General features: G+C 46.3%; 1 protein-coding gene across 3 annotated transcripts; it reads right to left on the bottom strand.

Moving 5' to 3' along the window:
* Window positions 1-483: 483 nt before the first annotated feature.
* LOC109785296 (uncharacterized) lies at window positions 484-1720 on the bottom strand. 3 transcript variants are annotated; one of them, XR_005755248.3, is made up of 3 exons: window positions 1055-1719; window positions 840-968; window positions 484-739 (listed from the first exon to the last, which is right to left on the bottom strand). XR_005755248.3 is itself a non-coding variant. In XM_020343889.4 (2 exons), exon 1 carries the CDS (start codon window positions 1631-1633, stop codon window positions 1082-1084), a length of 552 nt encoding a protein of 183 aa, XP_020199478.1. In that variant the 5' UTR covers window positions 1634-1720; the 3' UTR covers window positions 484-963; window positions 1055-1081. The 3 variants fall into 3 exon arrangements, 2 of the variants coding, with proteins under 2 accessions (XP_020199478.1, XP_020199477.1); XM_020343889.4 differs by having other exon boundaries at window positions 484-963; window positions 1055-1720; XM_020343888.4 differs by having other exon boundaries at window positions 484-968.
* Between the last annotated feature and the right edge of the window lie 14447 nt (window positions 1721-16167).

A 16167-nucleotide genomic window follows, 5' to 3' on the forward strand; every position in this document is an offset into this window, starting at 1 on the left:
GGCGCAAGGCGCGACAAACCGAACAGAAAACAGACATCATAATGATGACAGGTTAAGTATGCAAAGGTTAATTTGTTTGAGTGTTATAAATTTCACCATCGATCAACCTAGCACTAATGGTCCGGAAGATCTATCAAACGAATTAAGTAAAATAGGTGAAAAATAACTAAAGGCAACTAGCCATTCAGCAATCAAAAGGGCATCACTTGGTGGTTAGTGTATTCCGCACAGTGAGGTAGTTAGTCCGCTTGGGCCTTTCCCCCCTCTTTTGACCGTGAATGTGGTTCTCTTGATATTGGCAGAACCAAAGACCAAGTTGAACACCATAAATAATGTACATATTTCTCCTTTTAAACCATGAACAGCTTTACACGGTGGACAAAAAGATTGTGAATACATGTGAAGTATGTACAATTGTACAGCAATTTGAATCAGGTCATGGTTGATGCTCGATGGGAAGTATGTTAGCAATTCAGTGCATCATGCAGCAAGACAAACACCACAAATGCGTGGCCTAATTATTTGCACAAAAGTAGCAGTCACCATTCATTGAAAGCTGAAACAGGCTCATATTTTTAGGTGCGGAACTGCGAGTAGAGAACCAGCACACTTCACAAGCACTGGAATGGCAAAATGGCGAAGGGAGGAGAGATAGGAAGTTTCGAATTGCTGTAACCTAGTATCTATCTACATATGTGTCTTCGTAGGCATGACTGTCTCCTGGTGCTTGGCCATGGCACTGAACACCAAAACAGCGAAGCATAAGAAATGCTGACAACATGACTGAAATTCGCTAAGTGATAACTACTACCATCGGCAAAATTCTCATGGCTATCTACCTAAATCACCGAAAAGGCGCTACCGGGTTCTGTCCATTTGATAGCATCACCGAATGACAGACGGCATCAAGTTCCAAGGCGGCCCAGTGACACCAAACGGAGGAGAATGCACCCCTGCACTGCACTGCACTGAAATGTCATGAGGTGAGATTTGTGGGCATCAGAAATGTGCAATTCAGGACAAAAGAAATTACCAGTGCTGCATTGTTCTGTACCTGGCGGTAATGGATATGGGTGGGTGGCTAGAAGATGCCGCGCTGGCGGGCGAGCGCGAGGAAGTCCTCCAAGGGATCCTGCTTGCTGGTGGTGGCGGCGGCGGCGGCGGTGGCGGTGGGGATCATGAGCATCGCCCTGTAGAGAGGATCGACGACGGCACGGGGTGGTTGCTCTGGCTGTTGCTTGGGACTCGGGGTTGGGGTTGGGCTCGGGGCCGGGGTGCTGATCTTGGTCTTGGAGCCCCTGACCTTCCTGGTGCAAACCCTAGGCTTCCGGCGAGGTCTGGCGGCGTCGTCGTCGGAGGGAGGCGGCGAGGGCGAGTGGGGCTGGGAGGGGCTGGGGGTGAAGGGGAGGCTGCACATGGTGATGGGCTCTTGCTGGGGGAGCTCGGGAGGGGTGGCGAAGACCTCCTCCTCCTCCTCCTCGTCCCCCCGCGCCTGAGAGGCGGAGGGGGCGTTGGCGGCGCCGAGGAAGGGGGAGTTGGCGAGGATGTCCTCCTGGGACGCCGAGATGTCGCCGCCGCACTCCAGAGCCACCTTCGCCATCATCGGCCCGACCTCGGAAGCGGAGGCGGCCATGGCCGCCGCAGTGCTCGGAGAGGGACGGGCAGGAGGCGTCAGGGCTCACCACACTGAACCTGTAGCTGTTAAAATCAGATCGACACTTGGTCAGTTTAGGCCTCTTTCCATGTCTCAGTTAGGCCTCTTTCATTCAAATTCAAAGGATTTCCAAACGAATTTTGAAGGATCCTAATTCTAATAACTTTTTACTGTATTGGTTGTTTTTTCTTTTACACAGCACAATCGCAAATGCTCGCATGCAGTTATCTGGAGTAAATAGCATAAAACTACTACTTTACAGGCTAGGGTTCCAAAAAACTACCGGTTTTTAATTTTTCTCAGATAACTATCAAATGGGCGGTCGGCTGTTTCAAAAAACCCCAAATGACCGTTGCTTAAAATTTAAACATGTTTATGACAGGTCCGGCCCGCACCTAAACGATCCGTCTATTTGACCGTCTGTTGGACCGTTAACTGACATGTGGGGGCCACATGTCAGTGTATCTTCCACACTTTTTCCTCCTCCTCCCTGACCATTCCCTCCTCTGTGCCTCCCTTACTCCCCTCTCGCCGGCGAGCCTGTCCTGTCCTCCGCCGCCGTTCACTGACCCTCCCCGGCGCGACAATGACCACCCACCGTGTCCACCCCGCCACCCATCGCTTCTGCCACTCACCTTCGCCCCGCACCACCGGGTCCACCCTCACCTTTCGGTGGCCGCAGCAAAGGCCGTCCTCGGCCGCGGCGGCGGGAGGCGCGCGCTCCGGCAGCGGCGCAGGCCGTACGCGTGGTCGTCTGCGGGAAGCTCGAGGAGGCCGGCGAAGCCATCGACGGCGGCCATACGCGTGGTCGTCTGCGGGGAGCTCGAGGAGGACGGCGAAGGCATCGACGGCGGCCGTAGGTGAGGTGCTTGGCCCTCTCGGCGACGACGACTGTTGCATTCTTCTTGGGCGTGCCGGCGGCCGCACAGATGATGGTAGGGCATGGCGACGGCCGCACAGGCGAGGCAGCGCGCCATGGCCAGGAGCAGTGGCAGCGGCCTGCAAGCAGCATCGCCTGGACCCCAGCCCGTTGCTCGCCTAGACCCACCTCGAGTCGGCGCAAGGAAGAGGAAAGAGAGAGAGGCCGCTCGTCGGTGAGCTCACGGCGGTTGCGGGCGTGGTTCGCCGGCTGGACGAGGCGGCGTCGAGAGGAGCAGCGCCGGTGGCTGCTGTGACCTTTAGCACGGACCCGATTGCTTTTTGAAAAAGATACAGGGACCTGATTGCTTTTTATAATATTTTCAGGGACTTGATTGCTTTTCAGAAATACACTGACTTGTATGTCCCACATGCCAGTTAACGGTCAAACTAACGGTGAAATAATTAGAGCTCCAACGCATGGGGCCCAACTGTCATAATCACGATTAATTGTAAAACACTCTGTCATCAGGGTTTTTTGAAACAGCCGACCGCCCATTTGGTAGTTATCTGAGAAAAATTAAAAACCGGTAGTTTTTTGGAACCCTAGCCTGTAAAGTAGTAGTTTTATGCTATTTACTCCACTTATCTGTATGAGCGTACACACACGCCCTATCCATATGGCCATCTTTATATAGCTGAGTTGGCGCAACATCTTAAGATTGACAGAGTCACCACTTGCGTCTCGTAGTGGACAGGAACGTCTCCTCCTTTTTGTTGTTTAGGATTGCAATTCATAGGGGTTTTTGTTATGATTTATTTGTACTAGATTTTCGTTATGCAAGTCATCACATACGTTTCGTAATCGACCCAAACGTCATGTACAATAAACGTCATGTACCCCTGGTTCTGGTGGCCTCCAACCATGTCATGGAAGAATCATGGGTGAGTTGCGCGATAGCTCGAGTAGGGCTAGGGCCTCCTTGGTAGCTCAGAGAGCTGCTATCGGATCCCTACCTTCTTCTCCATGCTTAACGCGGTTGCGAGAGTGCCACATCGTCCACATAATGGTGATTATCTTAGCTCAATCCTCTTTTGTAATTTAAGTCTCTAGCTCAGCTTGTTCATTGTCTGTAATTATCCTCACTATATTCTTTTGTGTGGTATTATGCAGAATAAAGATTTTTAAATTGAAAAGAGATGGAGTCTGTGGCATTGGGCTCATTGACCCAAATGCCGTTAATGAAGCTATGTTAATTCAACACAAAGAAGACACCGAGAATAACTTGCTACTGGTTTTGAAGAAACTAAATACCAGACCAGAAATACTATTTCCTTATAACTTCAGACGAGTGTTACTGTTTTGTACTACAAATTCTATTTTGCTTACTCGATGTTAAGTGTAGTTGATCAGTTATGCATGTCCGCTCATACAAACGTGTGCGCAGTTTTCACTGGATCCTGCTATCACTAGAGTTGACGAGGGAACTGTTGAAGTACTGGACTCACTAGGTAAAGACCCTACAGCATGCACCATTTTGATGCTCGACAGGTAATGTCAACCATTATCGCACTATGTCGGCCTCTTTAGTTCAGTTCCTGATATCGAGTAATTAATGACTCCTTTATTCATTTTCTTTGCCGGGCGGAGTTTGGAGAAAGTTCATCAAAGAGGTTGTCAGTGAATGGGAACCAAAGTTGAAGAAATGACGATGGTCCAAGGTAATTAAGTAGTACTAGCTACGTTCGCGCATCTCTTTAATTCTAATTTCAATATCATTATCATACTTGATTATTATCTGATTGAATTCTATTCTCGTAAAGTGCATGAGGCAGGAATCGGGGAACAATTTATGTGCATACTACGTTTACCAGAACATTCGCTTTATGACCGAAAGGAGCAGAGATGCAAGATATCTTTGGGTACGTAAACACTATTCACATTTTTTTAATCCCGCACGATCTAATATATATACACACAACTAATATATTCATATTGATCTCCTTCTTTAAAAATGATGGAGATGCGGGATAGGCTTCTACCAAAGGCTACAGTACAATTGCAAATGCTCACATGCACTCATCTGTATGAGCGTACACGTACACCCTATCCATATGATCACTTAAAAAAGCTGAGTTGGCACAACATTTTGAGATTGATGAAGTCACTACATGCGTCTCGTAGTCGCCAGGAACGTCTCCTTCCTTTTTGTTTTTTAGGATTGCAATTCATAGGGATTTCCGTTATGATTTATTTCTACTAGATTTTATGGAGAGTTTCCATCCACTCTTATCTCATGGGAAGAAAAACCATTCGTGCGAAAGACCTGGGCATGAAAAAGAAAAGAAAGAAGACACATGTATACTAAAGGTGAACTTGCACTATATTGCGACAATGATATTGGTGAGACAAACTGAAGGTACTCAATTCACACCATTGGTTGAGTTTGAACATGACGAAGCTATTGCCGATGTTCATGGAGTTGTAAGTTTATTTACAAAATTGGTTGAGAGTACAAACTGAAGGAAATATGCCCTAGAGGCAATAATAAAGTTGTTATTTATATTTCGTTATATCATGATAAATGTTTATTATTCATGCTAGAACTGTATTAACCGTAAACTTAGTACATGTGTGAATACATAGACAAATAGAGTGTCCCTAGTGTGCCTCTACTTGACTAGCTTGTTAATCAAAGATGGTTAAGTTTCCTAGCCATAGACATGTGTTGTCATTTGATGACCGGGATCACATCATTAGAGAATGATGTGATGGACAAGACCCATCCATTAGCTTAGCATTATGATCGTTTAGTTTTATTGCTATTGCTTTCTTCATAACTTATACATGTTCCTCTGACTATGAGATTATGCAACTTCCGAATACCGGAGGAACGCCTTGTGTGCTATCAAACGTCACAACGTAACTGGATGATTATAAAGATGCTTTACAGGTGTCTCCGATGGTGTTTGTTGAGTTGGCATAGATCGAGATTAGGATTTGTCACTCTGTGTATCGGAGAGGTATCTCTGGGCCCTCTCGGTAATGCACATCACTATGAGCCTTGCAAGCAATGTGATTAATGAGTTAGTCACGGGATGATGCATTACGGAACGAATAAAGAGACTTGACGGTAACGAGATTGAACTAGGTATGATGATATCGACGATTGAATCTCGGGCAAGTAACATACCGATGACAAAGGGAACAACGTATGTTGTTGTGCGGTTTGACCGATAAAGATCTTCGTAGAATATGTAGGAGCCAATATGAGCATCTAGGATCTGCTATTGGTTATTGACCGGAGATCTGTCTCGGTCATGTCCACATAGTTCTCGATGTTGGAAATATGCCCTAGAGGCAATAATAAATGGTTATTATTATATTTCTTTGTTCATGGTAATTGTCTATTATTCGTGCTATAATTGTATTGTCCGGAAATCGTAATACATGTGTGAATACATAGACCACAACCTGTCCCTAGTAAGCCTCTAGTTGACTAGCTCGTTGATCAACAGATAGTCATGGTTTCCTGACTATGGACATTGGATGTCATTGATAACGGGATCACATCATTATGAGAATGATGTGATGGACAAGACCCAATCCTAAGCATAGCATAAAAGATCGTGTAGTTTCGTTTGCTAGAGCTTTTCCAATGTCAAGTATCTTTTCCTTAGACCATGAGATCGTGCAACTCCCCGATACCGTAGGAGTGCTTTGGGTGTGCCAAACGTCACAACGTAACCGGGTAACTATAAAGGTGCACTACGGGTATCTCCGAAAGTGTCTGTTGGGTTGGCACGGATCGAGACTGGGATTTGTCACTCCGTGTGACGGAGAGGTATCTCTGGGCCCACTCGGTAATGCATCATCATAATGAGCTCAATGTGACTAAGGCGTTAGTCACGGGATCATGCATTGCGGTACGAGTAAAGAGACTTGCCGGTAACGAGATTGAACAAGGTATTGGGATGCCGACGATCGAATCTCGGGCAAGTAACATACCGTTTGACAAAGGGAATTGCATACGGATTGATTGAATCCTCGACACCGTGGTTCATCCGATGAGATCATCGTGGAACATGTGGGAGCCAACATGGGTATCCAGATCCCGCTGTTGGTTATTGACCGGAGAGGCGTCTCGGTCATGTCTGCATGTCTCCCGAACCCGTAGGGTCTACACACTAAGGTCCGGTGACGTTAGGGTTGTAGAGATATATGTATGCGGAAACCCGAAAGTTGTTCGGAGTCCCGGATGAGATCCCGGACGTCACGAGAGGTTCCGGAATGGTCCGGAGGTGAAGAATTATATATAGGAAGTCCAGTTTCGGCCACCGGGAAAGTTTCGGGGGTTACCGGTATTGTACCGGGACCACCGGAAGGGTCCCGGAGGTCCACCGGGTGGGGCCACCTATCCCGGAGGGCCCCGTGGGCTGAAAGTGGAAGGGAACCAGCCCTTATTGGGCTAGGGCGCCCCCCTTGGGCCTCCCCCCATGCGCCTAGGGTTGGGAACCCTAAGGGGGGGAGCTTTCCCCCTTGCCTTGGGGGGCAAGGCACCCCTTCCCCCCCACTTGGCCGCCGCCCCCCTTGGAGATCTGATCTCCCAAGGGCTAGCGCCCCCCCGGGGTCCTATAAATAGTGGGGGGGGGAGGGAGGGCAGCAATCTACAGCCTTGGGCGCCTCCCTCCTCCCCTGCAACACCTCTCTCTCTCTCTCTCTCTCTCTCGCAGAAGCTTGGCGAAGCCCTGCCGGAGACCTGCTACATCCACCATCACGCCGTCGTGCTGCTGGATCTCCATCAACCTCTCCTTCCCCCTTGCTGGATCAAGAAGGAGGAGACGTCGCTGCACCGTACGTGTGTTGAACGCGGAGGTGCGTCCGTTCGGCACTCGGTCATCGGTGATTTGGATCACGGCGAGTACGACTCCGTCATCCACGTTCATTGGAACGCTTCCGCTCGCGATCTACAAGGGTATGTAGATGCACTCCTTTCCCCTCGTTGCTAGTAGACTCCATAGATGCATCTTGGTGAGCGTAGGAAAATTTTAAATTATGCTACGATTCCCAACAGTGGCATCATGAGCCAGGCCTATGCGTAGTTACTATGCACGAGTAGAACACAAAGCAGTTGTGGGCGTTGAGTTTGCCAATTCTTCTTGCCGCTACTAGTCTTTTCTTGTTTCGGCGGCATTGTAGGATGAAGCGGCCCGGACCGACCTTACACGTACACTTACGTGAGACAGGTTCCACCGACTGACATGCACAAGTTGCATAAGGTGGCTAGCGGGTGTCTGTCTCTCCTACTTTAGTCGGAACGGATTCGATGAAAAGGGTCCTTATGAAGGGTAAATAGAAATTGGCAAATCACGTTGTGGTCATACGTAGGTAAGAAACGTTCTTGCTAGAAACCTACAAACCACGTAAAAACTTGCAACAACAATTAGAGGACGTCTAACTTGTTTTTGCAGCAAGTGCTATGTGATGTGATATGGCCAGAAGATGTGATGAATGATATATGTGATGTATGAGATTGATCATATTCTTGTAATAGGAATCACGACTTGCATGTCGATGAGTATGACAACCGGCAGGAGCCATAGGAGTTGTCTTTATTATTTTGCATGACCTGCGTGTCATTGAATAACGCCATGTAAATTACTTTACTTTGTTGCTAAACGCGTTAGCCATAGAAGTAGAAGTAATCGTTGGCGTGATGACTTCATGAAGACACAATGATGGAGATCATGATGATGGAGATCATGGTGTCATGCCGGTGACGAAGATGATCATGGTGCCCCGAAGATGGAGATCAAAGGAGCATGATGATATTGGCCATATCATGTCACTATTTGATTGCATGTGATGTTTATCATGTTTTTGCATCTTATTTGCTTAGAACGACGGTAGTAAGTAAGATGATCCCTTATAATAATTTCAAGAAAGTGTTCACCCTAACTGTGCACCGTTGCGAAGGTTCGTTGTTTCGAAGCACCACGTGATGATCGGGTGTGATAGATTCTAACGTTTGAATACAACGGGTGTTAACGAGCCTAGCATGTACAGACATGGCCTCGGAACACACGCAATACACTTAGGTTGACTTGACGAGCCTAGCATGTACAGACATGGCCTCGGAACACGGAGGACCGAAAGGTCGAGCATGAGTCGTATAGAAGATACGATCAACATGGAGATGTTCACCGATCTTGACTAGTCCGTCTCACGTGATGATCGGACACGGCCTAGTTAAACTCGGATCATGTTTCACTTAGATGACTAGAGGGATGTCTATCTGAGTGGGAGTTCATAATCAGATGAACTTCATTATCATGAACATAGTCAAATAGGTATTTGCAAATTATGTCATAGCTTGCGCTTTAGTTCTACTGGTTAAGATATGTTCCTAGAGAAAATTTAGTTGAAAGTTGGTAGTAGCAATTATGCGGACTGGGTCCGTAAACTGAGGATTGTCCTCATTGCTGCACAGAAGGCTTATGTCCTTAATGCACCGCTCGGTGTGCTGAACCTCAGCGTCGTCTGTAGATGTTACGAAACATCTGACATACACGTTTTGATGACTACGTGATAGTTCAGTGCGGTTTAGAATTGTGGCACCAAAGACGTTTTGAAACGTCGCAGAACATGTGAGATGTTTCGAAGACTGAAATTGGGATTTCAGACTAGTGCCCACGTCAAGAGGTATGAGACCTCTGACAAGTTTCTTAAGCCTGCAAACTAAGGGAGAAAAGCTCAATCGTTGAGCGTGTGCTCAGATTGTCTGAGTGCCACAATCGCTTGAATCGAGTGGGAGTTAATCTCCCAGATGAGATAGTGATAGTTCTCCATAGTCACTGCCACCAAGCTAGTAGAGCTTCGTGATGAACTATAACATATCAAGGATAATTATGATGATCCTTGAGCTATTCGCGATGTTTGACACCGCGAGAGTAGAAATCAAGAAGGAGCACCAATTGTTGATGGTTAGTAAAACCACTAGTTTAAGAAGGGCAAGGGCAAAAGGGATACTTCATGAAACAGCAAGTCGTTTGCTGCTCTAGTGAAGAATCCCAAGGTTGAACCCAAACCCGAGACTAAGTGCTTCTGTAATGAGAGGAACGGTCACTGAAGCAGTACTACCCTAGATACTTGGTAGATGAGAAGGCAGGCAAGGTCGACAGAAGTATATTGGATATACGTTATATGAATGTGTACTTTACTAGTACTCCTAGCAGCACCAGGGTATTAGATACTGGTTCGGTTGCTAAGTGTTAGTAACTCGAAATAAAAGCTGCGGAATAAATGGAGACTAGCTAAAGGTGAGATGACGATATGTGTTGGAAGTGTTTCCAAGGTTGATATGATCAAGCATCGCATGCTCCCTCTACCATCGAGATTTGGTGTTTGCGTTGAACATGATTGGATTATGTTTACCGCAAAACGGTTATTCATTTAAGGAGAATAATGGTTACTCTGTTTATTTGAATAATACCTTCAATGGTCTTGCACCTAAAATGAATCTCGATCGTAGTGACACACATGTTCATGCCAAAAAGATATAAGATAGTAATGATAGTACCACATACTTGTGGCACTGCCACTTGAGTCATATTGGTGTAGAACGCATGAAGAAGCTCCATGTAGGTGGATCTTTGGACTCACTCATTTTTGAAAAGATTGAGACATGCGAACCATGTCTATTGGTATATATGCATGAAGAAACTCCATACAGATGGATCGTTTGGACTCACTTGATTATGAATCACTTGAGATATGCAAATCATACCACATGGGCAAAATGACTGAAAGTCCTCGTTTTCAGTGAGATGGAACAAGAGAGCAACTTATTGGAAGTAATACATTTTGATGTACGCAGTCCAATGAGTGCTGAGGCATGCAGTGGACATCGTTATGTTCTTACTTCACAGATGATTTGAGTAGATGCTGAGTGTATTTACTTGATGAAACACTAGTCTGAATTATTGAAAGGTTCAAGTGATTTCAGAGTGAAGTTGAAGATCGTCGTGACAAGAGGATAAAATGTCTGTGATATGATCATAGAGATGAGTATCTGAGATACGAGTTTGGCACACAATTGAGACATTGTGGAAAGTGTTTCACAATTAATACCGCCTGGAACACCATAGTGTGATGGTGTGTCCGAACATCATAACTGCACCCTATTGGATATGGTGCATACCATGATGTTTCTTATCAAATTACCACTATCATTTATGGGTTAGGCATTAGAGACAACCGCATTCACTTTAAAAGGGGCACCACGCAATTCCGTTGAGACGACACCGTTTATAGAAACCTAAGTTGTCGTTTCTTAAAAGTTTGGGGCTGCGATGCTTATGTGAAAAAGTTTCAGGCTGATAAGCTCGAACCCAAAGCGGATAAATGCATCTTCATAGAATACCCAAAAACAGTTGGGTATACCTCCTATTTCAGATCTGGAAGCAAAAGTAATTGCTTCTAGAAACGAGTCCTTTCTCGAGGAAAAGTTTCTCTCGAAAGAATTGAGTGGGAGGATGGTGGAGACTTGATAAGGTTATTGAACCGTCGCTTCAACTAGTATGTAGCAGGGCACAGGAAGTTGTTCCTGTGGCACTTACACCAATTGAAGTGGAAGCTTATGATGGTGATCATGAAACTTCGGATCAAGTCACTACCAAACCTCATAGGACGACGAGGATGCGCACTACTTCAGAGTAATGCGTGATCCTGCCTTGGAAGTCATGTTGCTAGACAACTATGAACCTACGAGCTATGGAGAAGCGATGGTGGGCCCATATTCCGACGAATGGCTCGAGGCCATGAAATCCGAGATAGAATCCATGTATCAGAACAAAGCATGGACTTTGGTGAACTTGCCCGATGATCGGCAAGCCATTGAGATAAATGGATCTTTAAGAAGAAGACGGACATGGACGGTAATGTTACCGTCTATGAAGCTCGACTTGTGGCAAAGAGTATTTTCACAAGTTCAAGGAGTTGCTACAACGAGTTTTTTTCTCATCCGTAGCGATGCTTAGGTCCGTCGGAATCATGTTAGCATTAGCTACATTTATGAAATCTGGCAGATGGATGTCAAAACAAGTTTCCTTACCAGTTTTTCGTGAGGAAAGGTTGTATGTGATACAATCAGAAAGGTTTTGTCGATCCTAAGGATGCTAAAAGGTATGCTAGCTCCAGCGATCCTTCCATGGATTAGAGCAAGCATCTCGGAGTCAGAATATACGCTTTGATGGGGTGATCAAAGTTTTTGGGTTTATACAAAGTTTGTTAGAAACTTGTATTTACAATAAAGTGAGTGGGAGCGCTACAACATTTCTGATAAGTATATGTGAATGACATATTGTTGATCCGAAATGATGTAAAATTTCTGGAAAGCATAAAGGGTTGTTTGAAAGGAGTTTTTCAAAGGAAGACCTGGATAAAGCTGCTTACATATTGGGCATCAAGATCCATAGAGATAGATCAAGACGCCTGATGATACTTTCAAAAGACAGCACACCTTGACATGATTTTGAAAGAGTTCAAAATAGATTAGCAAAGAAGGAGTTCTTGGCTGTGTTACAAGGTGTGAGTATTGAGTGAGACTCAAGACCTGACCACAGCGGAAGATAGAGAAAGGACGAAGGTCGTCCACTATGCTTTAGACATAGGCTCTATAGTATGCTATGCTGTGTACCGCACATGTAGTGTGCCTTGCCATGAGTTGGTCAAGAGGGTACAATGGTGATCCGAGAAAGGATCTCATGACAGCGGTCGAACTTATCCTTAGTACCTAGTGGATTAAGGAATTTTCTCGATTATGGAGGTGGAAAGGAGTTCGTCGTAAAGGGTTACGTCAATGCGAACTTTGACACTAATCCGGATGACTCTGAGTAGTAAACCGGATTCGTATAGTAGAGCAATTATTTGAAATGGCTCCAAATAGCGCGTGGTAGCATCCACAAGATGACATAGATATTCGTAAAGCACACGGTTCTGAAAGGTTCAGACCCGTTGACTAATAACCTCTCTCACAAGCATAACATGACCAAACCAGAACACATTGAGTGATAATCACATAGTGATGTGAACTAGATTGTTGACTCTAGTAAACTCTTTAGATGTTGGTCACATGGTGATGTGACCGGTGAGTGTTAATCACATGGTGATGTGAACTAGATTATTGACTCTAGTGCAAGTGGGAGACTGTTGGAAATATGCCCTAGAGGCAATAATAAATGGTTATTATTATATTTCTTTGTTCATGGTAATTGTCTATTATTCATGCTATAATTGTATTGTCCGGAAATCGTAATACATGTGTGAATACATAGACCACAACCTGTCCCTAGTAAGCCTCTAGTTGACTAGCTCGTTGATCAACAGATAGTCATGGTTTCCTGACTATGGACATTGGATGTCATTGATAACGGGATCACAGCATTAGGAGAATGATGTGATGGACAAGACCCAATCCTAAGCATAGCATAAAAGATCGTGTAGTTTCGTTTGCTAGAGCTTTTCCAATGTCAAGTATCTTTTCCTTAGACCATGAGATCGTGCAACTCCCCGATACCGTAGGAGTGCTTTGGGTGTGCCAAACGTCACAACGTAACTGGGTAACTATAAAGGTGCACTACGGGTATCTCCGAAAGTGTCTGTTGGGTTGGCACGGATCGAGACTGGGATTTGTCACTCCGTGTGACAGAGAGGTATCTCTGGGCCCACTCGGTAATGCATCATCATAATGAGCTCAATGTGACTAAGGCGTTAGTCACGGGATCATGCATTGCGGTACGAGTAAAGAGACTTGCCGGTAACGAGATTGAACAAGGTATTGGGATGCCGACGATCGAATCTCGGGCAAGTAACATACCGTTTGACAAAGGGAATTGCATACGGATTGATTGAATCCTCGACACCGTGGTTCATCCGATGAGATCATCGTGGAACATGTGGGAGCCAACATGGGTATCCAGATCCCGCTGTTGGTTATTGACCGGAGAGGCGTCTCGGTCATGTCTGCATGTCTCCCGAACCCGTAGGGTCTACACACTTAAGGTCCGGTGATGCTAGGGTTGTAGAGATATATGTATGCGGAAACCCGAAAGTTGTTCGGAGTCCCGGATGAGATCCCGGACGTCACGAGAGGTTCCGGAATGGTCCGGATGTGAAGAATTATATATAGGAAGTCCAGTTTCGGCCACCGGGAAAGTTTCGGGGGTTACCGGTATTGTACCGGGACCACCGGAAGGGTCCCGGAGGTCCATCGGGTGGGGCCACCTATCCCGGAGGGCCCCGTGGGCTGAAAGTGGAAGGGAACCAGCCCTTATTGGGCTAGGGCGCCCCCCTTGGGCCTTCCCCCATGCGCCTAGGGTTGGGAACCCTAAGGGGGGGAGCTTTCCCCCTTGCCTTGGGGGGCAAGGCACCCCTTCCCCCCCACTTGGCCGCCGCCCCCCTTGGAGATCTGATCTCCCAAGGGCTGGCGCCCCCCCGGGGTCCTATAAATAGTGGGGGGGAGGGAGGGCAGCAATCTACAGCCTTGGGCGCCTCCCTCCTCCCCTGCAACACCTCTCTCTCTCTCTCTCTCTCTCTCTCTCTCTCTCTCGCAGAAGCTTGGCGAAGCCCTGCCGGAGACCTGCTACATCCACCATCACGCCGTCGTGCTGCTGGATCTCCATCAACCTCTCCTTCCCCCTTGCTGGATCAAGAAGGAGGAGACGTCGCTGCACCGTACGTGTGTTGAACGCGGAGGTGCCGTCCGTTCGGCACTCGGTCATCGGTGATTTGGATCACGGCGAGTACGACTCCGTCATCCACGTTCATTGGAACGCTTCCGCTTGCGATCTACAAGGGTATGTAGATGCACTCCTTTCCCCTCGTTGCTAGTAGACTCCATAGATGCATCTTGGTGAGCGTAGGAAAATTTTAAATTATGCTACGATTCCCAACACTCGAACCCATAGGGTCCGCACGCTTAACGTTCGATGACGATTTGTATTATGAGTTATGTGATTTGATGAACCGAAGTTTGTTCGGAGTCCCGGATAAGATCAAGGAAATGATGAGGAGTCTCGAAATGGTCGAGACATAAATATTGATATATTGGAAGGTTATGTTTTGACACCGGAATGGTTTCAGAAAGGTTCGGACATTTTCTGGAGTACCGGGGGTTACCGGAACCACCCCGGGAGTTAATGGGCCTTCATGGGCCCTAGTGGAGAGAGAAGGTGGCGCCAGGTGGTGGCGCCCCCCCCGAAGCACAAACCGAATTGGACTAGGGTTGGGGGGGGGCGGCCCCCCTTTCCTTCTCTCCTCCTCCTTCCCTCCTTCTCCTAGTGGGAATAGGAAGGGGGGGGGGGCGAATCCTAGTTGGACCGGGAGTCCAAGTAGGACCCCCCCATGGCGCGCCCCTCCCTAGGCCGGCCACCTCTCCTCCCCCCTTAGGCGAAGGCGAAGCCCTGCGCCAGTAACTTCATCATCACCGTCGCCACGCCGTCGTGCTGACGGAACTCTCCCTCGGCCTCAACTGGATCAAGAGTTCGAGGGACGTCATCGAGCTAAACGTGTGCTGAACGCGGAGGAGCCGTACGTTCGGTGTTTGGATCGGTTGGATCGCGAAGATGTTCGACTACATCAACTGCGTCACTAAACGCTTCCGTTTTCGGTCTACGAGGGTACATGGACACACTCTCCCCGCTTGTTGCTATGCATCTCCTAGATAGATCTTGCGTGATCGTAGGTAACATTTTTGAAATACCGCGTTCCCCAACACAAACGGCATTTTTACGAAAAATGCTTATATCACAGTGCTTGGTATAAGGAAGTGATTCAGTTTCCATATGATGCTGACATATATATGTGCAAAAGAAATTAGTAACAATGTATTTTTTTGCCGATTCCTAGTTCTTATTGTTTGTTAACTGAGTAGTCCGCAGCTAAAGTTTTTCCCATGCCATATGCTTTATCATTTAGTTAACCATATGCTTTTGTTGTAATATTTGATTGTTGTCATAGTTTTATCCTGATGATCTTGCTCCACATTCATGACTATTGTTATCGACGTCAGTCATGTTGACCAGCCTCCTAGAAAAATAATGGCTAATGATAATGATGGGTTAATAATTTGTATATACTCATATTGGAACCTGTCTAGAATTGGTGAGAACTAGTCAAGAACGATTTGTAAATAGAATAACATCACAAAAATGAAATTGGATGGGAAACGTGTCATAAAAATGGATATTGAATTGCCTTGTCTACGCATCATGGTCAATTGTGGAGATTACACACACTTAACATGTATTCCACTGTATGCGTACAATTTCCCCAGGTGAATAACCCTCACATCAAACTTATATAATTTGCAAGATAATGATCTATTCTTTCGGAACATGGAGAAAAGAACCTGAATTTTCCGTTTCTTACAGGAAATACGACACATCGGAACCAAAACAACATATCACACAATATTGTCCAAATATAAAAAACCATATTGTCAATTATTCATAAAGCAGAAATACATTCACGGCTTACAGATGCATACTAGAATGACATATGCTACATTCATTTTATAGCTTAGGATGCATATCTAAAACTCAACCAAGTCCTTCATTTGTGCATTGATCTCTCGTGTGATCAACCAAGGTCTGAC

Source organism: Aegilops tauschii, chromosome 4 (assembly GCF_002575655.3).
Source record: "Aegilops tauschii subsp. strangulata cultivar AL8/78 chromosome 4, Aet v6.0, whole genome shotgun sequence".
Classification (NCBI taxonomy): domain Eukaryota; kingdom Viridiplantae; phylum Streptophyta; class Magnoliopsida; order Poales; family Poaceae; genus Aegilops; species Aegilops tauschii.

What these genes read in the sequence shown, in the direction of transcription:
- LOC109785296 (XM_020343889.4), bottom strand. Translation starts at nt 1,633, where the DNA reads ATGGCCGCCTCCGCTTCCGAGGTCGGGCCGATGATGGCGAAGGTGGCT.